Below are 27,906 nucleotides of genomic sequence, written 5' to 3'. Positions count from 1 at the left end.
TAGCAGCTGTTCCAAGAAAACACACAAGTCACTCAAACTTGAAGACTTGATGGTCCTTTGGCTCCAATTTTGTTTTTCCAATTCAAATCTTAAAAACAGAAACCAACTCAAAAAGTAAGCAGATTTGCAATAAAACAACAAGCAAATCCAATAGCCTTCAATTCATCTAAGAAAAGTGTGTCAGATTGATTAGCGTTATTTTCGTACTTTTTAGTAGTTATCACCAGCTTATATTCTTGATATTTCACAACTTTTTTAAAAAAAAAATCACAGAATGAACCTTCATTTCCATTGTTTGGGGAAGAAATAAGACTCAAATATAGAGAGATCGCTTCAAAGGAAAGTTAGGAATGAGCATGTCATGTGTAACCACAAAGGGATAACTAGAAAGGACTATTCCCTTTGCTCCGCCATAAATATTAAATGGGATGAACCCATTGCAGATACCTGTTTCCTTGGAAACCCATTCAACTGAAACTCTTGCAAAAATTAACATGTATTTTTTTCCCCTTAAAGGGCAGGAACTTCTTTTACTTACACAGTTTTGACCTTTAGTTTTATATGTTAGGCTTATTATAAGAAGCTCTTTCCAGAGCTAGGCAAACAAAGAGCCAAAACAGTATCTTTTCATTAGTTCTGAGGCTTGGCTTACAATAGTATGGCCTTTAGAGCTGCACATTACAGGGCAACCATGGGTAGTTGGGGTAAAATCTGCCACTCACTCAACATTGCCATCTAGACTAATAAACCATCAAACCCCGCACAATACTCTAACTCAAATGTTGAGTGCCTTCAAAATATAGATAATTAAATAGTCATATTTGCAATGCAGTTCTATATTTTAAGAGGCAGGAAAGTTTAATAAAGTCAAGTCCCTTGTATAAGTCAATACTGACAAATGTCATGGTGATGTAGGTTTACCAAAGATAATAATTCTGTTTCAGGTCAATGTCATGGAGGATCACTCTGGATCATGGAGGATTTCTTTTTTTTTTTCTGCTTTTTCTCCCCAAATCCCCCCCAGTACATAGTTGTATATTTTAGTTGTGGGTCCTTCTAGTTGTGGCATGTGGGATGCCGCCTCAACGTGACCTGATGAGTGGTGCCATGTCCGCACCCAGGATCCGAACCAGCGAAACCCCAGGCCCCCGAAGCAGAGCACGAGAACTTAACCACTTGGCCACAGGGCTGGCCCCTCATGGAGGATTTCTGACTCTCATTTCCAAAGCTCAGCTGGTTTTGGATTTCTGGCACCCTTGCAGTGTGGATAGAGAAATAGGGTCATATTTATTCCAGTTCAAGTCAAGGAGGCTGAATTGGTCCAGAACCTGAAAGACTAACCTGTAAATATAGCTCATCATTAGCATAAGACACAGAATAGACTAGCTAGAGAGAGAAACCATCCCTGTGTTACTCTAAGTCATAAATACAGGTGAAAATTTTCCCTAAGATACTTGCCTACTTTGTCTGCAGTGCCACTCTTAGAGGCTACCCTTGGTGTGGAGCCTCTGCATCTCCAGAGGTACTCAAAACCCCAAGTCCCTGCGCTGGAGAGGTCAGGAGATAAGGTAGTATTGGTCATGAACGCCCTCAGGGGAATAAGTTTATTATGGAGCATGAGTATACTTTCAGAAACTGAAGGGGGAAGAAGCCTAGATCTACCGGGGAACTGAGAATGGGCCTCTGGATGGGCCAAAGACTCCTCTGTTCCTGGGGAAAGCTGTCCCAAAGAGAAGTAAGGATACTGAAGGAGACTGTGTAAGGGAACTGATTTCTCAGTTTTTCCTGGGCTGGCACTGTTTTATGCTATCATGGCTTAGGTTTTTGGGATCAGTACTGATTTAATGTATTTTTCCCTGTTTTCCCCACCATGGGAAGTATGGTTATCGTACTGGAGAGCTACTTTAAAATGGAGTGTAGATCAATGTCTTTGGTTTCTTTGTGGTCAATTAATCTCTGATTACGTTCTTTGTTGGAGAGAATTAGTGATTTATCCAAGGTTAAATAGCTGGTAAGTGTCAGAACCAAGAGCCAAACCATCGTCTTCTGTTCTAAACATTCCCTATGTGTCCACTATATGCTGGGCAACATCCCTAAGATTTGATGCAGTAGGCTACCTATGCAACTTGAGGATACTTGAAATATATTTTTTTCAGCTTTGTTGAGGTATAATTGACAAATAAAATTGCAAGATATTTAAAGTGTACATCATGGCCAACAGGCACATGAAAAGATATTCAACATCATTAACTATCAGGGAAATGCAAATCAAAACTACAATGAGATATCACCTCATGCCTGTCAGAATGGCTATAATTAACAAGACAGGAAACAAGTGTTGGAGAGGATGTGGAGAGAAGGGAGCTCTCATAAACTGCTGGTGGGAGCGCAGACTGGTGCATCCACTATGGAAAACAGTATGGAGATTCCTCAAAAAATTAAGAATAGATCTACCATATGATCCAGCTATTCCACTGCTGGGTATTTATCCAAAGAACATGAAAACACGAATACGTAAAGATATATGCACCCTTATGTTCACTGCAGCGTTATTCACAATAGCCAAGACTTGGAAGCAACCTAGGTGCCCATCAAGGGACGAATGGATAAATAAGATGTGGTTTATATATACAATAGAATACAACTTGGCTATAAGAAACGATGAAATCCGGCCATTTGTGAAAACATGGATGGACCTTGAGGGTATTATACTAAGCGAATGTCAGAAGGAGAAAGTCAAATACTGTGTGATCTCGATCATAAGTAGAAGATAAAAACAACAACAAACAAACACATAGAGACAGAGATTGGATTGGTGGTTACCAGAGGGGAAGGGGGCAGAGAGGAAGGCGAAAGGGGTAATTAGGCACATGTGTGTGGCGATGGATTGTAACTAGACTTTGGGTGGTGGACATGAGGTAATCTACACAGAAACCGAAAAATAATGATGTACGCCTGAAATTTATATAATGTAATAAGCCAATGTTACTATAATAAAAAATAAGTAAAATTAAAAAAACAACAGACATAAAAATAAAGTGTACATTGTCATGATTTGCTATGTGTACATTGTGAAAGGATTCCTCCCATGTGGTTAATTAACACATCCATCACTGCACATATTTATATATGTAAATATAAATGATATATATTATATATAAATATATATTATAGATAAATATAAATATATATAATAAATTATATATATAAATTTTTTTGGTGAGAACATTCACGTTCTACTCTCTTAGCAATTTCAATTATACAACACAGTGTTATCAATCTTGGAATATCTTGATAGCCCATGATCAATATGCCATTAACACATTTGTCTAAATTTGACCAGAACCTCTTTGTAGTTTCATCCTGTGCTCAGGGGCAGCCCTTGTCAAGCAGTGAGGTAGGTGGTGTTTGTCCTCAGGACACTGTGTCATATCCTCAACTATGAGGTGAATGTCGCATACAGTACACAGCCTGACAACCTGCCCCTTGGGATGAGGCAGTCTTGTTTCCTATTTTCTCTCTCTCTCTCATCCATTTCTGTGCTTTTTAAAAAAAAAATTTTTTTGAGGAAGATTAGCCCTGAGCTAACATCTGCCTCCAATCCTCCTCTTTTTGAGGAAGAAGACTGGCCCTGAGCTAACATCTGTGCCCATCTTCCTCTACTTTTTATGTGGTATGCCTGCCATAGCATGGCTTGATGAGCGGTGTGTAGGTCTCCACCTGGGATCTGAACCGGCAAATCCCAGCCACCAAAGTGGAACGTGTGAACTTAACAGCTGTGCCACCAGGCTGTCCTCATGTCTTTAATGGCCTCCTTCCATTCCTACTCTTTCCATTGCCTTTATTGCACCTTGTCAAGGGAGAAAGGAATCTGATCCAATTCAACCAGTTGGAGACGCTAGCGACTTGATAAGATATTCATTCAGCCCCGAGGTTTGCATTTTGAAAGACCACAGAGAAAGGGCAACCAGGCAATTACAGGCATTCAGGGCAACCCTGTGGGAGATGACCTGGGGAAGGGAAAGACTTTGAATTCCAGTGGTCATCTGTGATGTCTTTGTAAGGCTGGCTCTCCCAACAATAGCTTTTCAACTTCAATGCAAGGTCAATAAGTTAACCCTTCACACTGTATCTGATTTTGTCTGAAAACTATCTGTTGGAAGCATCAAGGGATTTGGCTATTGTGTCTGTTCTCCTGCATCCATAATATTCCTGGCTTTAGAAACTTCAATCCTGTCAGTATCGACTTACAGTGGTTATTCTCATATGAGTGTTCTAATTCCTTAATATCGTATATGCTCCTCAGAGTCTTTCCAAGCTTCATTATAAGAATAATAGCTCCCACTTATTGAGCACTCACTGTGTCCTGTAAAATCATCTAAGAGCTTGTTTCTTTCCACAATTCTATGGGAGAGGGTCTCCATTTTACAGATGAGGAAATTGAGGCTCAGACAGGCTAAGTGACTCGTTCAAGGTTCAATGGCTGATAAGAGGCAGCACCAGAATTTGACCTTAGACTATAACTAGCTATGTGCTGAACCCCACTGCTCTGGTCACAGCAGGTCTGACTGCTCTATACCCTCCCCTGAGTGTAGACCAATGTTTTCCCTAAGGTTTAGACTCCTTCCTTAGGGTGCCTGGAATCTTCTTGCCCTTTTGTGTCATAAGAAAGTACAATGATAAAAAGCTCTGATGCTGGAGTCAGACTGCCTGAGTTAAGATTCCACTTCAGCCCCTTCATACTTTTCTTGGTTTCTTATTTAAATTTTTAATTTTGCAAAGAGTTTGAGAAATGTCTTGGTTGCCACTGTGGACCCTTCTTTCAGTGTTTATGCCTCTGCTACAGCTGTGTATGTGATGTGTTGTTTTGCTTCCTTCATTTATGTTTATACAGTTCATCGATGTATTTCAAGGTCAGAAAGGGTGACAAAGACTGAAGGAGGGGGCACCAAGCTGAGAGATTGTTCATATTCTAAGAATAGTTAGCATCTCGTCTCTACTAAGTGGCAGGCACCATGCTGGGTGCTTTAGACCCATTATCTTTCATCTTTACAACAAATCTGAAAGCTGGATATTATTACTCCATTTAAAATTGGACTCAGGGTCAGAGAGGTTTAAAATTTGCCCTGAGTTAGTAAATTAAAGAGAAAGAAGTCAACCTAAGCCTGTCAGAATGTAAAGCATATGATCTTAACATTAAAAAAATTACACAAGTTATTCATTAATATATTCTTACTGTAAAATATTTTGAATGCAGTTGTTTACCAAGTTAATATCAGCATCCTCCTTTATTCCATTCTTTCCTTTTTAAGGTATCCACTGTCACAAGGTTGATGTGTATCCAGAAATTTTTTCTATGCACATTTGTGCACGCACAACTATGAAGACTTTTAAAACTGTAAATGGGATTGCATTATACTTAATGCATAGTTGCCTCTCCATTACGTACGCCTAAAACCACCTCTTTAAAAAAATCTGTTTGTTTTTCTGGTGGATGCTTTAGATATACCATAATTTATTTGAACATTCCCCTTTGGATTGTTTCCACATTTTCAGGAATCAAAACAAAGGTGCAAAGAAAACTTTTGAACACGGATCTTCATGCCTTGTGTGGTATTTCCATGGGACAGAGTATTCTAAGAGGGATGGCTGGGTCAAAGCACACTTGCATTTCATGTTGTGATAGACGCTGCTCAGTTGGCCTTGGAAAGCCAGTGGTCCATCACTGCACCATACTACATCTCAATGAAAACTGAAGCTGGATGGAACAGAGCCTTGAATTTCTGATGTTGGCCTTCTGTTGACCTTGCTCTGTTTCCAGTTCTTTCCTCCTCTCCACTCTGGCTGATAGCTTTTCTCTCTTTTCTTGCCCTCTATTTCTGTCTGCCTTCGTCTACTTAGGGGAGCTCTGCACTGCTTTTGCAGTATCAAATAACAAAGCTCTCCTGCATATGTCAGAAGCTGGTAGAGAGCAGGCATTCTCAGGTTGATGGCTAAAGCTTCTGAGTGCCCTTGAGGTATATGAATCACACTAGGACTCTCAGCGAGGACTGCACACCCTGATGTATGGTGAGTAGGGTTGAGTGGAGAGTGGAGATGGATGGAGCAGATGGTCATATTGGTGGAAGGGTTCAAGCTTTTTAACCGTCGACCTTCTAAAGTACTCACCTGAAGATGTCCTTGTATTTTATTTAAGGACAAAAGATAGCGATCATCCGCTGAAAATGTGAATGTCTAACTTGAAGGATTATCATGCATACAATGACTTGGTTTTATGTCTCTCATTTTTAGAACACTTTGTTATTTTGGTAAATGAGAATTATACATCATTTAAAATTGTGATCATTGATTTGATTCATTTTTTCTCCTTATGAAGAGGATGAGTTAATAGCTTGTCCCTTTGCTGACATAAGATATTATTTTAAAAATTACTTTAACTTGTCTAAATCCTGGGGAGTGATTAAATATATTATGGTATATCTGTAAGAAAGAATAATCTATAGCCAATAAAAGCCAGGATTCAGAACAATATTTAATGACAAGGGAAAATGTGCACGATATATTGTTAAGCATTAAAAACTGGTTAAAAATGATATGCCTAGCACGATTCCAGGTTTGTAAAAATAGATATGCACAGGAAAAAGACTAAAATCTAATAAAGATTTTTAACACTGCTTATCATTGGAGGACGGAATTACAAATGATTTTTTAAAATTATTTTTGTTGAACTTTTGAGAAATTTTCATTTTTTGTACAATGAACATAGAAGGCTTTTATAATGAAAGAAAATAACTTGTTGGTAAAATTATTTTAACTATTTTTTTCATGCCTTCCTGGGTATCGAGACTCAGGAGTTCTTTTGTTTTTTTTTGGTGAGGAAGATTGTCCCTGAGCTAACGTCTGTGTCAATCTTCCTCTATTTTTTGTATGTGGGGTGCCACCATAGCATGGCTTGATGAATGGTGTGTAGGTCCACGTCTGAGATCTGAACCCATGAACCCTGGGCAGCTGAAGTGGAATGTGCAAGGTTAACCACTATACCACTGGACCGGCCCTGAGACTCAGTTTTCTTGATATTAAACATAGAGTGGACCTACAGAGAAAATTCAGTGAGATCACCAGATTGCTGCTATCCTTTTTCTAATGCAACCAGGGAGGTGGATCCATCCCTGCCTTGTTTCTCCCACCAGGTTCCAGTGTTGATTGACATCAAGGGTAAACATCAAAGTATGGAAGGGACTGTCTGGGTTCCACAGGGCTGGCTAGATTCAGCTACAGGGGTGCAAGCATCTGCCTAGTACCCATCCTTATAGGACTGGTTGGGACTGTGGTTCCCAGAGAGAAGTTCAGGAGGGCGTGAGAAGGCTGAGTGGAGAAGCCTCATAAGAACTTAAGAGAAGTATCAGGGCCCCAGCCAAACAGAGTGTGGGACTCTCAGAAGGACTCGCGTCCCAGAGGGTTGTGTTATCAGGCCCAGTGATTAAGCAGAACATCCAGTTGGTAATTAACATAAGGTAGGCCTACAGGAAGGCCCAATCAAGAGCCGAGAGACTCAGGTGGCTCATCAGGTGCGGTCAAGGAAGGGAAGAAAAATGCACATTCCCCAATTGTCCACTAGGTGGCAGACCTTTTCCTATAGTAAGAGCTTAAGAGTGTTCTCAGGCACTTCCTGACACTCAGGTCTTAAGAATCACCCAGAGGGCTGGTTAAAACACAGATTCATGGGCCCTTTCCAGAGTTTCCAATTCAGTAGCCTGGGTTGGAGCCTGAGATTCTGCATTTTTAATAACCCCCCAGTGCTGCTAGTGCCACTGGTTGGTGAACTTTGAGCACCACCAAATACATCATCTCAGACTCTGGGAAGGGAGGAGAAGGGCAGGAGGAGGATGTGGTCTTCAAGGCTGAGCAATCAGTTCAAATTGTGACAAAAACTCCAGGGACGTGTACCGTGGAGATAGAAGGGTGGGCTGGGGAAGGAAATGGGGTCACTAGCCTCTGGTACTAGGGCTGATTTGAAGTGTGGGCTCTGCAGCAGAATATAAGGTCTCCAGAGCTCTCATTCTAGCTAAACATCTTACCAATTAATTTCCTTAGAATGGCGTAGCAGATAGGAGCACACGTATATGCGGATTAAAATGAAAGCAGTATTCAGGCTAAAATGATAAACAAAACATTATACGCATACCAAAAATAGCCTAAAGAAAAAACACTAAGGATACTATAAAACATACATTAGGGATTCTCAAACTATTTGAAGTGAAGGACCATTTAGAAAAAATATCCAGTCCCTTATGGCCCAATACACAGTTTTACTGCACAGGACTTTTACGTAGCTCTGGCCACACATGACTGATCAGGCAAGTTTGACAATACCCAACTGGTTGCTGTTTAGTGAGATGAATCCACTGATCATGCATTTGAATGTCAGTGGCAATGTCAAATTGCTATAAAAGCTTCTAAAGCTTACTCTCAGTTTCTGGACTTGCATTGATAGAGAGTTGTAAAGTAATAGTTTACAGAAGGATAACCACCCACAAACCGCAGTTAGAGGTGCACTGGTCTAGACTTGCTAGATTACTGATTTGGGAAGTGGGCTTATTATGCAACTTTAAGCAGTCAGTTTGATTGCATGGCTCCTGCACTGTGGATCCTTAAGCTTTTGTAGCCTTGAGGGCCATTTAGATCTTATCAATTCTATTTGGGATCTTTGAAATGTGGCTACTTGGATGTTCTTTTGGCTCTGCTGTTATTTCTTCATGCTCGGACATCGAGGACAATATTCTACACATAGTAGGCACTCAATAAACACTGATGGGATGAATGCATGGCATTATAGCCCAGGACTGAGATATCAAGCATGCTTGGGGGCTAGACAGGGATAGCCAGGAAATGAATGCCCAGGATGGATGGACATCGAAATAGAACTCTCCTCACAGTGACTATATAGAAGGAGCAGGCAAGCAGAGAAGAACCACCTCCAAAAAGAAAAGAGTGACTAATCACGTTGTTTCTTTGGCTTTGCCGGTGCCTCACTAAATACAGGTGTCCGTTGTGAATGAGTGAAATTCAGTCCATGGGGTCCTTGGGCCATGACAACCTAGGCTTTCTGGTGGCATTTTCATGCTGAACCAAAGCACAGCTTCATATCCATGCCAAAGTGAACCCTGGTTACTCTGCAAACTATAAGACAGCTTACCTTAGTTGTTTTCCTTTTAATACTAGAATCTCGAGGAAGGACTTTAATAATTTGATTAAATTTTCTTCTTAAACAAATTTTCTGACTTTTCAGCAAAAGAGAGCTGAACGAATGCAAATGGATTATCAACTCTAACCTCCCTGAAAGGTCATGTTCCACCCTGCACTCATTTGTCCCGCTCCCCTCCTCTATTCCTTACCAGGCATACAGTGCAGCCCAAGGAGTTTATGTGATTTAATGATGCACAGCTAATAATAATGAGCATACTAACAACGACAGCTGCTCTTTAGAGAGCACAATATGAGAGGTACTATGCTAAATGCTTCAATACATTATCCTATTTAGTTTTATCAACAATTATAAGTTTTCTTAAGGACAGAAAGTGGAAGGACTAGGATTCTAGCCCAAATATGTCAGACTTAAAAATCTGTGGTCTTAACCACTGTATTATACTTAGAGTCTAGGATCCAAATAGAGACTCTTTCCTTTTGCTTTTAACCTGTACCAACATACTGGAAAATATACAGTGTCAAGAACTCTAGAAACGCAAGGCCAAGATTTCTCATAAATGATAGAGTCATGGATGGACCCTATGAATGAATGAATGGATACATAAATATGAGTACCAACTGTGAATAAATCAAATTTAGTTTGTGAGGTCCTTCGATCATAAGGACACTACAGTTTCCTGTTGGCATTTCACTATCAATCAAGGACTGATGTGGTTTTAATGCCAGTTCATAAAATTTGAAGATACAACCCGGTTACAAATTCTAAGACTAAATCTCAATTGTATTTCAAACAAGCGTGCACATACACATATACAGACACACCTGTCCTCTATCCTGACTCCTTTGAAAAAACTTTTTTTGCTCTTCCTAAATATCTTTTTCAATTTCTCAAATCTCCTAAAGAAATAAAGAAGAGAAGCAGTTCAAACACAAATCTTTCCAAAGAGAACATATATAGTTTTGACTGCACTCAAATCAGAGTTCATATCACTGTTTCATTATTATTTTTAGATCATCCTATTTTCATCTGAAATGATCTGCACACACCACTTCCCAGGTCAACCGGTAGTTCCAAGGAGCTTTCGAAGTGTTTTCAGAAAAGCTAAAGGACCAGAGGCTTTTTGAGAGGGTTAAACATAATCATGTGTTTACGTTCAAGTTAGAACAGTTTTCAAAAGTCCTTCATGGCTCATATATAGGAGTCTTTACAAACTTTCATTAATATATCTTGGTATGTGATTACCAGATTTTCAAATAACAATTTAAAATTTTGTCACGAAGCCTTAAGAAAGCTTAATGCCTTAAAGAAAAAAGATAAAGAACTTTTAAAAAAAAATGCTAAATTGAAAACGAATGAGAAGTTACATGAACTTGGACATTTAAAAACGCAAATTGATTTCTTGGACATTTAAAGACACAAATTAATTTAAGAAGCAAAGATTTTGGGGAGCCCTAAGACAATAAAGCGATCAGCACAAAGACATCTGTCAGGGTGGAGGCAACCTGAGGTAAAGACCAGTTAAATCTAATGCAATCAGGAACTTAGGCCAGTTTAACTTTTTTTATGAGGTGACAACCTCCTAACACCATAATCTTGCCTTTCAGGATGATGACACAAGGATTTAATGAGTAAAAGAAAACAACTTAAAACCTCTCTTTTGAACATGAATTGTCTATTTAGGTTAAAGGTGGACTTTGAGATCCCATTAGCTACTGGTACAATTGGGAAAAGAAATGTACACACATGCACGCACGCACGCACGCGCACATACATTTCAAGCAAGTAGTTATGTAATGCTAGTGTTGGCTATTTCTACGCAGATTCAAAAATAAAATTAAAGCCAAACTAACAATCCTTTTGCTAATTAGAGAAATAAAAACGCCTTCTCCCCAAGCGCCCCAACACAACATGAAACTGAAATTAGCTGCTCTCCTTTGGAACCCACCTATTTATTTATGTTTAAAAGAAGACTTGGATATAAAGAAACTTTGTAACAGAACAGTTGGGAAAGCACATGGACACTATAGTTGGAATACATGGAGACCAAGCACGCAGTTACAACACAGGATTTTTTTCCTTGTTGAAACACCTGATATGGTTTAATAAAAATCTGGTTACCTTTACATTTCTTTTCCTCCGTTTGGAAGCTCCGGGCACTGGGGACATTCTGATCGTTCACATCTTCATGGTCCAGATGGAATATTGAGCTAGTCCAAGTGGCCTGGATGAGATGTGGTGACGACTGTTCATTTTTCAACGTGCTGCGCCTCTCCGAATGGCTCTTCCTCTGTAGGCAGGCTTCAGACATTCCTACTAGCTTCCAGTCGTGTTCTCGGTCTGGACAGTGTTTCGATTTGTCCCAGGCTGGAAGGCCATTTTCTGGAGGGTTGAAAAACACGAGATGACGAGCTGTTGGCATTGTCAAGATTTTGCTGAGATGCAGTTTTGGAAGGCAAGTTGTTTCTCAATTCTTTCGGGCTGACAGTATTCACATGCACCTCCACTTGACGGCAGTGATAAGATGCAGAATTTGTCAGCCTTGGGCATTTAGCCACCACAGTTGGATTGCCTGTCGGAGTAATCAACACATTCCCCCTTATTTTTAGTGCCTACAAAGACATTAGTTCCTCCATGGGAAGGCTGCACTTTCGCCAGTCCCGCTTCCACAGCAATGGCCCAAGAGCAAGTTTACACCAATTTATGTTACTGCTTAGATGACCATTTGAGGTCTTGAGGGTCAGGGCTGGTCGTGAACACTTTTCAGATCCTTACGACATAAAACATCCAGGATTCAGCCTTGTTTGACTTGGGTTTTATCACAGGCTGACCTGAGGGGCACCCTGTTACTTAAGTGGGACATGCTCACGTGGCTACACTGAGAGTGACAACTCTGTTCTCCTTACCACCTTCTATCCCTGACGGCCTAAAAAAAAGAGACTGGATCTTCAAATAGAAATTTTGTAAATGGTTTCAGGGTAGTCCCAAATTGGCACTGAGATCCGATGAAGGAAAGCAGATAGTGCTTTAGTGTGTGGTGAATTAAGAGCCCTAATGATAGAATGATAAGCCCCAAATCTCTTCGGTTGAGGGACAGGCAGTTAATTATTTATGTATATTATGTTGTTTTTTTCTATTCCATTTTCAGGGACTTGAGGGTCTGCCCTCTAGAAAATGGGAAAAAAATGGAATAATATAATGAAAACTTTCTCACGCTAACCTTCCCTGGTGGCCAGTTTTACCTCCTTGAATATCTTTACTGTACATGGACATAAAGTACAGAGTAAAAGTGAGCAAGCTAATGTATATATATATTTGTATATGCACACACTTTAAAAAACATAATCCATCTGGTCACCCATATTTCCAGCTACTTCGGCTACTGTCTGTCAAAATGAGAAAGAATATAATATAAATAGAGTTCTACTTTTAAAGCGATCATATCCAGTTATTGAAAGACTATAATTGTTATGTGAACTTTCTTTTATGCTGAAATTACCAAAGGACCACAGATAGCTGTATTAGAGAGACACATCGATCCTGATCTGGGAATTTTAAGCTGCCATTTGAACATCTAAAATAAATTTTAAATTATTTAATGCAAGGTTTAAAATGGTTTAGGTTTTCATAAGCTAAAGCTACTAGATGTCCCCAGGAGATGTTTGCCAGGATGCTTTCTCTCAAGGCATAATCTCCTGTCCGTCACTTTCGAAGTTGCATTTACCCTTCCTTGTCTTTACTACGTGGAAATTCCGATGCCCATACACTCTATTTCTACTCCAGAAGACTGTGAACAATGACAACAATAAAGTAACAATCAACACATGATTTCTTTGTCACGGTAAATGGAAATGCTGGGGCTTGAAATATCTTAACTTGGCCAGTAAGCAATAATCCCCTTTAAAAAAAATTGTACAATGTGCTAGCTTTTGGATGTGACATTTGATCTTGTTCAGAGAAGAACCCTGAAAATTCACTCTATGCAAACAGCTGTGCTAGGCATTGCATGAGGGGAGTGAAATAAACATGGGTTTTCTTCTCAGAGTTTATATGGCATTATTCAATGCATGGTGAATTGAAAATGTCTGGACTCAACCATGCCAGGGACTGGTGCAATTACAGGCACTTATTCGCACTATCCATTAAAAGAGAACAACAGATTAAGATCTTGGGAGACTGTATTACATTTCAGACTAAACATATCTATCGTAGAAACCATTCAAGTATCTATTATCCATAGGGGTTTGAGGTTTTCATGAGCTAAATATAAAGTTACTGAATGCAAGAGTTAACTCTAGGCCTGAAGAAATTCATTTTATTTCTACAGACATGCAAAGCCTTCACACTCATGCATGCTTCTGTAATGTCGCCTTTATTTTCAGGGCCTCTCTAAATCCTCAGCAAATTGCATTCTGGAAAGCTCCATTTTAAGTAAAGTTAAAGTTATCACACTATTTTGTAAAGCCTCTAACATTTGACTTTTTGCAGAAATTTAAAAAATTTGGTATTAATTCCCCTGCCTGAACAGAAATAAAGCAATATAGCCAAACTGGGTAGTACTGTTCTCTAGCGAAGGGAACTAGTGAACATGCTTGGATGATAGATGCTGAAAGGGACCCTACCCAAGGGGACATTCCTCCTTAAAGCATAGCCTATGAAAGCCTGCTCAGCATGTCCCCCGGGCCAGCAGGAGTGGGGATTTCTTCTAAGCAAAGGAGGTTTCGTTTGGGGTGAGGCAGGGGATAGGATTGCCTTCCATTTTCCTAAGAAGAGAAGCTGAGATGGTTTGGGAAAAGGGATTCATTCATGGGAGGCATTTACTAGCTCAAAATTACTGTCTGTAATTACATTCATGATAATGATATTCAGTTGCTTAATTGGCAGGTTTATTGGTTGGGGCACTGCTGGGAAACCAGGAGACTGAGAAGTCCTGGGTGGGTCATGGGAAAACTCAAGAGGGATTTATTTAAGGAGGATTCTCGATTGTCATCCTCCCAAGAATAGGGGGGCACAGCTAATTCCTATTCCATTCCCAAGGAGGGATAAGATAGCCACTTCTCCGGGCTCCTTAAATTCTGCCTACCGGGGATGCTGTCATTGAGAAGAACTACAAGTTACCTCCACATATGTTTGCTGGCAATAATGGTTTTTAGGGATTTCCTGCTACTTCTGTGTCTAATGCTCATATCCTTCGGTTTCTCCAAAACTCAAACCAATGAGATATTTCTTTCTAGAAGGATTAAAATCTCAAAAGGTTAAGTCAGTGATTCTCAAACTTTGGTTAAGTGTCTGCTTGTGGCACTACTGAAGAACACGGAAGGCCAGGCTTATTGAAGTAGGACGTGGCCTGGGCATTTGTATATTTACTAAGTTCTCCAGATGATTCTATTACCCAATAGAGTTTGAGATCCACAGGGTTAAGAAAGTCTAAGGTAAGAAAACAAATTACAGGCAAGTTTCAGAGAAAGGTGCAATCTCTTTCTCAGATTCTAACGTTTTACACAGCCTTGGAATAAATTTGCATTATAAATAAAAAATTCATCAAGTGTTTTGGGATCTACTGTGTGAAGCGTTAAAAGTCAGATGTTAATTGGATGTTATCTTGTAGTTTGCCGGTATGGATGTAAATAAATGTTCACTCAAAATGCCTGTTGTTCTGAGCATTATTTGGGACACAATGTGAACCGTAGCAGAAACACATTTTTTTTTAACAAAAGGGGGATTCTAGAAATGATCATATCTTGTTATTCAAACATGAAGTATGAACCCTTTTCTCTTTAATGAATCCCAGCTAACATCTGGCTTTATAATACTTCATATTCTAGACATCAAGACAATTAACCAATGTAATTTGCCAGTTATCATGCAAATTAATAAATAAGTAGAATAAAAAAATAACTAGATGGGGACATGCGAACTGCTACTAAAATAACTGGACGCACATTGGCCTGTGTGTCTCAAGGGCGTTTAGACTGCAATGATTGAGTTTACATTAGATGACCATAACTCTACAGGCTTTGCATGACAGCGCTGATCTAAAGGGTTACTTTTGCAAAAGAGAAAAAAACAAATCTCATTAACATAACTATCTATACCCTATCTTTGGAAATTTCATGAAAGATGACAGAAAATAAATCTGTCCATCAAAAAAGGGAGAATTACATGAAAATATTCAAGTATTTCAGGACACAAATGCGAGCTGATACCTTAGAAAAGCGCTAAGGCAAAGGAAATAGGATTATGACCAAGTGGTCGGAAAGGGTCAGCTGGGTAGGCCGGGATTTCCAGGCTCTCCTTATAAGACTGTTCAGTTTGCACCGAAAAGCCATCAATATTAGGTACCGAAACCCCAACCCACGCTCTGTATTTGGGGTACGTCTATATAAAAATGCTTTGCAGACCCAGGGGGTGTGTGGAACTATCATTATATAGCATCGAGCTATTAAGTATGACGTCTCTAATTTCCATTTCAGTTTTTTACTTCAATCCGTAGATTTTAGCCTTGCTGAATTCTCAGACTATGTAACATCAACTGATTGTTATTTGTGGAGTCATGTAGAACAGGAGGCTCATATTTGCCTGAGCATTTATGATGGGCCAGGTACTGAGCTAGACACTTTTACTCATCTTCATGAACATCCAGAGAAGTATGCATTGGTAGACTGCTGGATTGACAAGGAACCTAAAATTCAGAGAAGCATCTCATCTGCTCTTTCACACCTTTTGTGCTGTTAAGAGACATGGTCTCATTATTTGCCGTAGTTTGATGACTAGTCATTGACCTATTAATAGCGATCATTTGAATAGTACTTTGAAAGTTCTTATAAACTATGTTGATAAAGAATTGAATTGTCTTATTCAATTCTCCCAGTGACTCACTTATATTCACTGGTCTGCCTGCTCTCACTCTCAGGAAACTACAGTCCACTGTCCATAGCAGCCAGGGTGACCTATTAAAAATATACATCAGAGGATATTTCTTTGCTGCTTAGAATCTTCTGATGACTTCCCATCAATGTTGGAATAAAGTCCCAAGGACTTACTGCAAGCCTCCATGGGATTTATCCTTGCGTGTCCCGCTGAGCCCCGCACACTCTATCCTCTGGCCATATGGTTTCTTCTAACACGTGAAGCTCATTCCCACCACAGTGTCTTTGAGGAAGCCCTTCGCTATGTCTGGAGTCCTCCTTTCTGAGTCCTTATATAACCAACTCCCAATGTATCAAGTGCTAGGATCCAACCGCCTCCACCTTTTACATTATGCTTGGATTTCCCCTTTTTCAGAATCTACCAGGGTTGCATTTCTCAAGGAAGATAATCAAAAATGAAAATCCTAACGTGTTGGACCCATGTACAGCGCTGGCGGAAGCTCTGTTTTGGTGGAGGGAGGAGGTTGGAAGGTCGAGTGCCAACTCTTCCATGTACTGGCTGAAGGGTCTAATCTTGGGAAAATCACTTTCTGTCTGCAAGTCTCAGTTTTTTCATTTGTAAAAGGGCAATATAATATTGCTCATGGGATTTTTCTAAGGATCAAGTGAAACAATGTTTGTGAACATACTTAGTAATTAAGTGCTATTCAGGGGTAGATAGTGCTGTAACTATCTAATCTATCTATGTACATGACCACATCTCTTTCGATCCAAAGGAAAAATTACTATTAATAAAACAATGTTACTTTTACTGATAAAAAAAATCTATGTTTAGTGGATATAGCTACCTTACCCGCGCATCAACAGCACCACTATCACCATCAACACTGCTACCACCACCTCCACTACCATCATCACCTGGTCCTAATTGGAATCTTTGTATAGATGAGGTTGTTTTGGATGACCTCCCACTTCCTTTCGACTCCTTCCCTTCCCCTCTCTCCCTCTTCCCAAGTACTTGCTATTCTCATGCTGTACTCTGGGAGCTCAGTCCCTATTGTGGGCAGATCACCTACTCACAAATCTCTTCGTGACCTTGGGAAACTTTCTTAAACTTCTCTGTACTTCAGTTTCCTCATCTGTAAGATGGGAACATCTTATTGTTGTGATGATTAAATAAGTTAATACATAAAAAGTTCTTGAAACAGTGCCTTACACATTGTAAACACTCAAAAAGTGTTAGCTCCTTATTTATGCACCCAAATGACCTCATTCCTCGGCCTCATCCTCCAAACTCAAGTCTCCTCTAAACGAGATTTTCAAAGAATATCTCCAAAAGAAAGAAGCTTAATAAGTGACTTTACACCACTAAGTTAATGGCTGAGAACCTGGGAGGAGTCACCCCTCTCAGCAGAAGTTGTGTTAAGAGGATGCCTGGAAAGTGTAGGGCCATGGCCCAAGGAATGAATGTCTAAAATTGGATTCCTGACTGCTGTGCAAGACAGCCGGGAGAGACATTTTGGCGAAGCAGGCATTTCCCTTAAGGCTGGCCTGACCATCAGCATCCCTGGCTTGCTCAGCTTGGTGGATCAAACAACATAATAATGAAGACCCAGGTTTGATCCCTACTCAAACTTGAAGGCCTAGCTCATTATTCAAGCTTGCTTGAACCAGTCCATCTACCTTCTTAACACCATAACACTTTCCATGTATCTCCCTCCCTCCATGTGTTACTTTTTACCTTGTGATATGGTCATTTACATACATGTATAATTTCCCTCTTTTTGGTTACACTCACATTACCTAGCTCAATGTCCTAATTAAAATTTATTGTCCCCTAATAATCTGGTAACTTTGCAAAGAGAAAACTATTTTCTAAGCACAGATTCTATGCCTATTTTCTTATTCAAAGCCACCAGTAAGTCACAAAGAGGACTCATTGCTACTAAAACCAATTCAATGCAGATTTTCTACTACCAATAGTATTATCCTCCCCAAACAGTTGGTGAACGTGAAAATTGTTTTGTTTTTTAGAGGCAGGATAGGATAGTGGATAAGAACATGGGCTCTGCTAGTCAAGGTTCAAATTCTGGCTTTGCCATTGATTAGCTGTGTGACTTTGGGAAAATTATTCCAGCTCTTTGGATCTCTCCCTGGGATATCTATACAATTTGTCTCCATTTCTTCTGCAAGGCAAGAACTTACCACATCCTCCTTGTATTATGTCAGTGGTATCCACACTTTTTTTTCCTCTTTACTGGACTCTAATCAACTTATCTATCTCTCAATTCCCACAGCTCTAAGCATAGTGCCTTAACATGATGGGACCTCAATAAAGATTATTTGAAATAATTGAACATAACGTAGACAGGTCAAAATACCCCTGAAGCTGAACAGCGCACATATAGATTTTTATCTATCTAGGAATTTCTGTTCACTGAGCAAGAAGGTGCTCTATGCAAGACAGTCAGCCAGAACTGGTTAGCATCAACGCTCTGCAAGAAAGGCGGCTCAGCCATAAACAGATGCTGCAGTGCAGCCTTAGATGTGTTCTGTGCATAGAGAAGAAAGGGCAGCCAAAGGACTCCATTCTTTCCAGTCTTCAGACTGGGTACACCGACTGTTTTTACCTTGGCATTTGTGTCCCACGAAACACTGCCTAAACCACAGGTGTAGCTCATTGTTTGCTGTCCAGACAAATGTCTGCTGAAGAGCTCCACAAGAGACACCAAAGTGTGGCTGCTGCTGTCTCAGCGCCAGCTTTTCAGGACCTCTGAAACACTCACATACGCCCATTAGTATTGCAACACCTGGGGTGGGGTGGGCCGGTCACCAGAGGGCAGGCTGCTGGCTTGTTTCCCGTGCCTTTGGATCTGTCTAGGGTGGCTTTGCCTGGCCTGGGAATCTTCCAGAGTGGCCTGAAGCTGCCGTGCCTGGGTTGCCATTTATTTCCATTCATGAGGTCTCCGCTAGTGGTGCTTACCCAGTGGAAGCCATGAGACTTGTAAATTTGGAATATTTGGGCAAGGGAGGGAGATTTCTCTGAAATAGAGAAAAGTCAAATTGTTGACTATTTTTAAAGGAAATTCACTATTACTACTTTCAAGAATTGTAAGGGAAGAGTTACATGACTTTCCTGAGTTTCATTAGTAAACCTGGGGTGAAAATACCCCACAGTGTTGGTGTGAAGATTACATGAGCCAACATACGTATAAGGTCTAGCATTAAGCAGAAATATAATAAGTGCTCGAAGTGTTTTCTTCCTATTTTACTACTAATAATTATGGAGATCGAATCCACAATTCTCAACGGGTGGGAAGGAACCTGTAGGATCTATTCTCATGCTCCCTACTTCTCTCAACTTACACAAACACCATGAACTCTCCCAGCTCAGCTGGGTCCTAGACAAACAGCCTTCCTCTCTGTGGTAAGTTCCTCTTCCTTTGAAACAAATTTAATATTTGTTCTAATAACATGCAATCATGCATTGTATCCGAGATATGTTTGCATACCCAATAGGAATACTTGGAGAGTCCTTGAGATTGTGACCAGATACTACTTTGATATTCTCCACAATTTAAACCTGCAAAATGCAATGGAATGTTCTGGCCATTGGCAGACACATGGGGGTATGGGTCACAGCTGGGGCAGGGCCTTCCAGGCCACATGCTTCTAAAGAATTGTGGCTAGGGAGGATGAGAAAGGAAGGAAACTGTAAATATTAATGTGTCCAAGGTACTCTACATGCATAATAATAGTAACAATAATAATGACAGCCAAGATTTACTGAGCACTTACTATATGCTGGGCTACCAGACTGGGTACCATAATAAAAATTACTATTAATTGAGCTGCTATGGGACAGGTAGCATCATAAGCACTTTTCATACATCTCCTCATCTAAATTGCATAACAAAACCAAGAAATAGGTATCGTTTCCATCATTTTAACCAATGAGGAAATAACAGTGGACGGAAGTTAACTGATTCCTGTGTTTCTATTTAGAATGTGTTATGATGTACTGTAAATATTAATTCACCCATTAATATTTGTGAGCTCCTTAATAGCTGGGACCATGGCTTGTTTAGCTTTGTGCCTCAGCAGGTAGCATGGGGCCTGGTCCCTGGATGAACACCCATTGTCCTGAGTAGAACTGGATTAAACTTGACAGCTCTCTGCATCTCCCTCCCTCCTCTCTACAGTGGGAAACAGGCATCCGGCAGTGAGTCCTTCTCCCTTTGTGCTTGTTCTGTCTCCCACTGCTTAGCTCAGCGCTCTTTCTCATTGTCTTCTCTTGGTCCCCACACTACTTCCCCCAACTTCTCTTCCTTCACCACCTCCCTCTTCTAAGTACTATGTGTCTGTGGCTAGTTCAAGATCTGGAGCAGACGTCTTTAAAGACTGGATGCTGGGGTTTGAGAAGAAAATAATGGCCTTTTATTCATATTTTATTTGAAAATTTAAGAAGAAATTAAGCTTTATTAGCATTGTATTTATGCACGTATAGAATGAAGGAATGAATGAACAGAACACTGAGGTAGGGGGTAATGTGCTCAAACATTCCAATCAGGGTGTGATTATCCGGAGAAAGACTCTTGCTTCACTTCTGAGTCTTGATAAATGAGAATTTGCTGAGGCCCTTGCTCTGCCTTTGTTTAGTTGCATGAAATGCATCTTCAGAAATATCTTCTCATAGGCAAAGTCTTACAAAATTAGCTCTTTCTTAGGGTAGGCTGCCTTCCACTGCTATATGGCTTTGGTTTTCTTTTGCTGAGCACCTGCCTATTAATTTTCCCTCTTGTTGAGTCTGGCCTTCTCTGCCCCTGTGTGCAGGTGATTTTAAGTTTGCTATCACAGAGGGTTTCTCTTGTTTCCTTGGCAGGGATTCTCAGTCCATTAAGTGAGTGAGATCTGGGAGCTGCTAAGAGAAAAACAAATCTTTTCCTTATCTGGCTGCTCGCACTTCTCCAGTTTTCCTGTCTATTTCATTAGGCAGTCCCTCTCCAAATGAAAACCAATCAGCCCAGCTATAGAAACCTCAAATAATTATTCTGAAACTAGAAACGACAATGATAATCTCTTGATAATAAGTTAAAACCATTAAAATTTTTAAAAAGTGTGTGTTCAGAATCTTTAAGTGGGATGCACATTAAGCTATTTTAAAGTTTAGCCTGAAACAAAGTTAAAAACAAAACAATCAAACAACATGTGTGCGGAGACCGTGGTGGAAACTCCACTTGGAGTTTCCCTTCATGAAAACATGGCAGCGACCAGCAACGTCTCACAATTACTTAACCGCAGAGGAAGAGGCTGATGGCTGGAGCACTGACCAGAGCCCCCAAGACCGGGAAAGTTCTTTCCAGAGGACACAATGGAATCCTCCCCTCGGAACCGTCATTTGGCTTTCCATAATTCTTACCGGATTTAATCAGAGAATCCTCAGGTCAGATGACTCAAACTTTGAGGTCATTACTGTAAAGGCCACAGATATTCCATTTAGGATATTAGAAAAGCTACAACTGTTCCAGAAACATGCATATTAAGCACATAAAAGGGAACAGATGTTTACCGCCAGGATTAGATTTCTCCTGTATGAAAGTTCAGATCATAATGTTTATTTTTGTTGCCAGTCTGAACACACATTTTTGAAAAAACAGAAGGTAGCCTGGGAGATCGGCCCCATTTTATGTTCCCAAACTTGAAATATCCCTTCCAAAAGAAGGAAATGCATGTGAATCTTTTCTAACTTTGGAAACTAGAACTGGGGCATAATTTGTGGATAAAGAACAAACTTTGAGATTTACGGTTTCTCTGATAAAAAGACACAAAGTGAATCTTGGGCAATCAGATCAATTTTATACATCACACTCTAAAAGGAGTCTCATTACTTGGCAACAAAGCACATATATTCTTTCAATAAATTACCCTTAAGGATGAACAAAATGGACAAAAATACATGCCAGTGTTAATAGAGAAACACAGAGGCCTACAGATTGCCTGGCCTCTGGGTTTTCGTAGAACTCACTATCATTTTCCATCTTTTTGTGTGGAAATAAGTAACTAGGATCAATATCAATATTGCAGATATTTCCTTCATTTAGGGAGCAAATGTTTCAATCTGGAGAAGTGTTGTTTTTCCTTTTGTTGAGGAATAGAGGCACTGCCACGTTATGCACATCTTCCTTGCTGTTGGTTATGACGGCAGGTAAGCTTTTTTAGATAGGTGAGGACTCCCTGACAGCAGGTGCTTTCGGGATGTTTTCAGACCCTCAGAGTACGATTAAATATATCAACAACATACTTCATTAAATGGGCCCAGGTGGCATGACACAGCTTCCTGCAGGGTATGTAGCAGGGTGGCTGGCCTAGCATTTGCACCTCACAGGTCCCATCTCAACGGCAGAATCAGAGGGCAGAATTAAATTGTTTTCTACCTGCCTGTCTTGTGGAAGATAATCTAGCATTATAGATGGGTCGAATTGCTTGGTGTAATCTGTTCTATGATATTTTCACAGTTCAGGAAAATCAAGAGAAGTAGGTGGGGTTTCTACTGTTTTTTTTTTCATACCTTTTGCTCCCCCCTTAAACTTTTCAGTTACTTAAAATAGAGCTGGTGAGGCTGTGGCTGGAGAGGGGGGCTGGCAATGAGGCCCTGCAGACCTGCCCCTCTCCAACCTGCTTGCCCCCAACAAGGGCCAGATGTGCTCCCATGTCCCTTCCATCCTCAAATGGCTTGTGACTATCTAAGGCCTTGTTCCTCTCGGTGTCATCTGAGGACCCATGGCATCAGCATCACCTAGGAGCTTCTTAGAAATGTGGGATTCTGGCCCCAGAATTGATGAATCAGAATTTGCATTTTAACCAGATCCTCATGTGATTCACACGCACGCTGATGTTAGAGACACTGTTCTTGGGCATAGTCTCCCATACAAAGTAGATGGAATTCGTTAAATGTGTGGCTACCCAATTTAAACTTTGGTGGGATTTAATATTTACTACAAGAGATAAGATTTTGCTACTCAGGAATCAGAGAGGAAAGGAGTATTTGATGGATTGCTGGTTAGGGAAATGAAAGGGAAGTACATTTAATGTCTTTATTTCCTAAACAGTTAGTTAGCAAATTTGGGCCATGAAATGCAAAAATCCAAACACCAAGATTTCTGATTATAATTTCATCTTGTTAAGGTTTTCCTGTTTAGAGACACCCAACAATATAATAAAAGTAATAGCTAACACTTAATGAATGCTTACTATATGGCAGGCCTGATTTCTGAGCACTTTACATTTAAACTTCACAATAACTCTAGGAGGTAAAAATATTATCCTCATTTTTTAGATAAGAAACTGGGGCACAGAGAGGTTAACAACTTGCCCAAGGTCACACAGTGAGTAAATGACAGAGTCAGGATCCAAATCCAAGGAGGTCTAGCCAACCATGCCACACTTCTACCTGTTTAAGAGAAGTCAGCACCAAATGACTCAGATGATCATCGAAGGCAAAAGAACTAAATTCTGTGGACTAAAATATGTAGGTAGAGGTTTGAACTAAAGAAACCAAAGCTCAGAGAGGTCATGTTCGTGCTCAAAGTCACCCAGATGGGGGAAGAGCTGGGATGGGTCTTCTGATTCTTCATCCCATGATCTTTTAATGGAAAACTTATGTTTTTGGTATACAACAAGGATTTATTGCTCAATCTCAATGCTGTTTCAAATTCTGACATTTTCACTCTATACCTCAGACACTAAGAGCTATTTTTCTAATTAAAACTTTTTTTTCCAGTAAATTTACCAAACAAGAGACAGCTGTGTGTGGAGTGATTCTGTTTCCCACACTGGCTGCTGCTGATGATTTTTCAAAAAGTTAGTGTTATGGTGGCATGGACTCTGTCTGCAAGTGGCCAGAAAACTTAGAAAGAAGGCAAAAATGAACAAACGAACAAAACAACCCAGGGAAGGAAGGATTGATTTGTTTCCTAGCTGCCCATCTGGAAGGTTAAAGAGCCACCAAATAATTTAGAACTGACAAAAGGATAATTTCAATTAGAGATTATGATATTGAGAACTCACCCTTATAGAAGGCCTACTGTGTGCCAGGCACAGTGCATACTGTGTTTTATTTACTCGTTACAACAACCTTGTGAAGGACATGCTCTTAGCCCCATTTCATAGATAAGGAAACCTCACCTGAGAGAGCTAAAGACATTGCCCAAAGTTACAGATAATAAATGGGAAGTTGTCCTCATAACCCCTATACTACATTCTACAGATGAGACAACTGTAGTCCAGAGAAGTAAAACATTAGCCCACGGTCACAAAGCTTGTTAGAGGGCAGTGCTGGGCCTGGAATCTTCCTTAAGATGGGCCAAGCTGGCCTGATGGCAAATGGGAAACCCTATGGCTTTACGATGGACCTTCCAGTATGAATATTGCTTTGAGAGAGGTTCATCTATTTCCCCAGGACACATGACTTCAGGAAGCAAAATCTTTCCTCAAAAAAAAAAAAAAAAAGAATGGACTCAAAGGGCATATTTCTTTATAAATGTAGGAAGGACATTATGTCCAAATGAACAGGCTTGTCTGATTTGACCATGGAACAATGGTATCAGAGAACAATGATGGTTGGGAACCTAAAAGAATCATTGATGCCTGAGTTTTGAAAAAAAAAGTCACAGCTTAGGATACAAACATTTCCAGTTTTATGAAAAATCTGGCTTGAGATGTTTTCTGACCAAATAGTAACCAAAAGAAGAACAAATAGTGTGTTGTTAGCAATTATCCTGTTTGTCTGGTACATGTCTACAGATGACAGCTTCTGCAGAGGGAAGTGAGCTACCAAAATGGCAGTGCCACAGTGCTCGCCACCCTAAATACAGCATGTCCTCTTGTGTATTCTCATTGTTGTATTTGGTGAGGACAATGTGGCAAGTTTAGTGGAAGTTGTCGCAACATGATCCAAACTTGCAACCCCAAACAGAATGGGTGGTTTACTTCCTGGGGCTGCTTCATCTACAGCTGCCCCAATTCTAGGGGTACATTTGCCTGGAAAGAAGAAGAAGAGGGAAGGGGGAAGGAAGCTGCCAAAGCGAGGAGCATGCTCTGGAAGAAAAATTCCATTCCTGCCTGTTGCCTCCGGACGAGGGTTATTCAGTGGATCCTTATATTGACTCAAAAAGACACACAGAGACCAAAGTTACCATGAGCGCCTATACGGCTGCCCCAGGCTGGTTGTCCTTACTTAGGTTTTTTGCCTCCCTGGGGACAATTGGCAATGTCTGGAGACATTTTTGGCCATCACAACTTTGAGGTATGTGTGCACTAGTGGCATCTAGTGGGCAAAGGCCAGGGATGCTGTTAAATATCTTACAGTGCTCAGGACGGCCCCCTACAACAAAGAATTATCCATCTCCAAATGTCAATAGTGCTGAGGTTGAGAAACCTGACTTAGGCAAAACTGTGAGGTGGGTGAGTGAGTTTCTCAAGGTCTTTGAATCAAAGTGGTCTCTCTCTGACCCTGGCACTGGAGTTTCTCGTCTATACTGCTATCACCTTTCCCCCACCAATCGGTGTGATTGGTTCCAGGATGAAAAGTCTGATTGAATTAATTCACACTAAAGTATGAACGACTGATAGATTCAGCACTAGGAGGAATACTTGTATTTTAAGTGACTCACTAATTTAATGTAAACTCAGCTCCAACCTGTGAAATTTTAGCAAGGGGATCATAATAACATGGACACTTAGTAGATAGGAAAGATGGTGAAATTTGCAAAGCATTGCTCACCTTCCTAAGTTGTAACATGCATAAACAAATGTGATGTGGTTCCATCAGAAGATAATCATAAAAATTTATTATAAGCAATTATTTGCACTTGGTATTGATCACAATTGCTTTCTAGCAAGGGAAGAAATGCTATAAAAAACTTCCTGTGCCTCAAACAAACCTTACTTACTTTCCCTTCCTTGCTAATATTGACTTGTAGGTTTTGAAATGACAGGGCGCATTTGTTAGGTATTTGAAATGCCCTTGTTACCATAAGTCACAGGCTGTCTTCTCCCCGGACTGCTGTGGATCTGTATTTGGAAGGCATGCTGCGTAGGCTTTTATTTAAAGCAAGTGAAGCAGGCACATCATGAACAAAATAATTAGCAGTAATGATGAACTTCAGAACCATTTCTTCTCATTTTAAGGCTTAGAAAGTAAAGGTCTCACTCTTCTTTATGCCAGTGTACGATGGTGCCAAACTGAAGTGATGCTACCTGGGCAAACCCACCCTGGGGGAACTTCTTGAATCACTTCACCTCGTTCCCCAGATTCCTTATTCTTCTGACCATCAGCTATGGATGTGTACGGCAGCTTGATGTGCGTCAATATTCCATGTCCAGTTTCAGAGGGAAATTAATTAGCTCCATTGGTTCTCATCCAAAGGGCTCTGAGTAGTAAAATTCAGAGACTAGTTGGGCCTAAAGGGTCCTTAGGGCTCATACCAGTGCAAACACCTCATTTACAGAAAAGAAAATCAAGGTCCAAAAAGGTTGCCTGGTTTGATCAAGGCCATTTGGACAGTTATAAACAAAACCAAGTCTGAACCCCACCAGTGTGCCGACTCCTAATATAGAGTTCCATCGGCAGCCTCCCACGTGACACAGGGAGAGCTGAGACAGTCTGGGGTGAAACTGGGTAAATGCAGGTAGCCCTCATCCAGATGAAGCAAGCTCCTTGTTTCCAGAACTAGCAGCCCCTGTCTTCCGTATCTTTGATCTGATCTCAGAATTAAGGCAGCTGCTGATTATTTAGGATGAAATAATATTGGACTGAAGCGTCAGATGATTCCTTGTGCTAAGATGACCGCAAGACTTTCTAAACCAGTACACCCCTGGGGAGTGGCAAACAATGGTATTCTATAGTGGGGGTGGGCAGCTCTGGCAATGGGGGATCAAGTGAACAAAGGCAGCAGAGGACAGCGGTGAAAAGCTATAAGGGTGACAAGCAGACCAGAATCTTAGATGGCCAGAGCTCCTGAGAGAGAGAGCGAGAGCGAGAGAGAGCGAGATGGGGATGGAGAAGATTGATTAGGAAGTGTGTTTGGTGGAATTACCACTGGACTGGGCCAATCTGTGCCAGGCCCAGGATCCCCCATACTCTGGCCAATTTAATCCTTGTCCTCTTGGCCACTGCATGTGGAGAGCAAAGGCCTTTCTTCAAGTAATTTGTGGCACACGGAAAATTCTTGTGAAGGGTTGGAGCTTGACAGGGTCAGGAAACACAGCATATTCTTAGTCTTGGAAATTTGGGATCTTAAGCAGGCCTCCATTAATTAAACATGCTATGGACTGTGTAGTTGGAAAGGAAAGGAAATCTACCATGGCTACATCTGCCCCTGTCTGAAAACAGAGATCAGGCTAATCACAGGTCTGACCGGTATTTCCTGAGTTCTTCTAAGAGAAGGGACTGGGTAAGAACCACATGCAAAAGGATCTTTAGGAAATCCTTGTCTGGAAACCAGGGAACAATATAATTAGATGTATTGCGGAGGCAGGCCAGCAGCAAAAGGATTCTAGAAGTGTTAGTAATCTATTTTCAGGGGTATCCCCTTCCACAAACATCCTAAAGGGATATTTAAAATGAATGGACAATTCTTAAGGATCAGGCTTGGAAAGTGAGACTGGAAGACCCATTTCTGAGTCAAACCTATGACTCTTTACTTCTTGGACTAAGGACTGGGTTGTTCAGGAAAGCTGGACGCCATTTGGTTATGGGATATATCAACTCCATCCTCTAATGTGCTTGAAGGAAGATAACCCAACAGCTGCATTTGTCCCCTTAAGCTTTCC

The 27,906-nt window shown here is 40.6% G+C and overlaps 1 protein-coding gene across 39 annotated transcripts in view; it reads right to left on the bottom strand.

Moving 5' to 3' along the window:
- THRB (thyroid hormone receptor beta) overlaps positions 1 to 27,906 on the bottom strand; it is a 361,404-nt gene that overhangs the window by 61,097 nt on the left and 272,401 nt on the right. For all 39 annotated transcript variants that reach the window (XM_070239042.1, XM_023620846.2, XM_070239024.1 and 36 more), the window contains one exon: positions 11,327 to 11,587. In XM_070239042.1, coding sequence (XP_070095143.1) covers positions 11,327 to 11,516 — 190 coding nt within the window. In that variant the 5' untranslated portion in view covers positions 11,517 to 11,587. The remainder of the gene's footprint in view (positions 1 to 11,326; positions 11,588 to 27,906) is intronic.

This window comes from Equus caballus, chromosome 16, assembly GCF_041296265.1.
Source record: "Equus caballus isolate H_3958 breed thoroughbred chromosome 16, TB-T2T, whole genome shotgun sequence".
NCBI classification, from domain to species: Eukaryota; Metazoa; Chordata; class Mammalia; order Perissodactyla; family Equidae; genus Equus; species Equus caballus.
The sequence above is the reverse complement of the archived record's forward strand: the minus strand, read 5'-3'. Positions and strand labels throughout refer to the sequence as shown.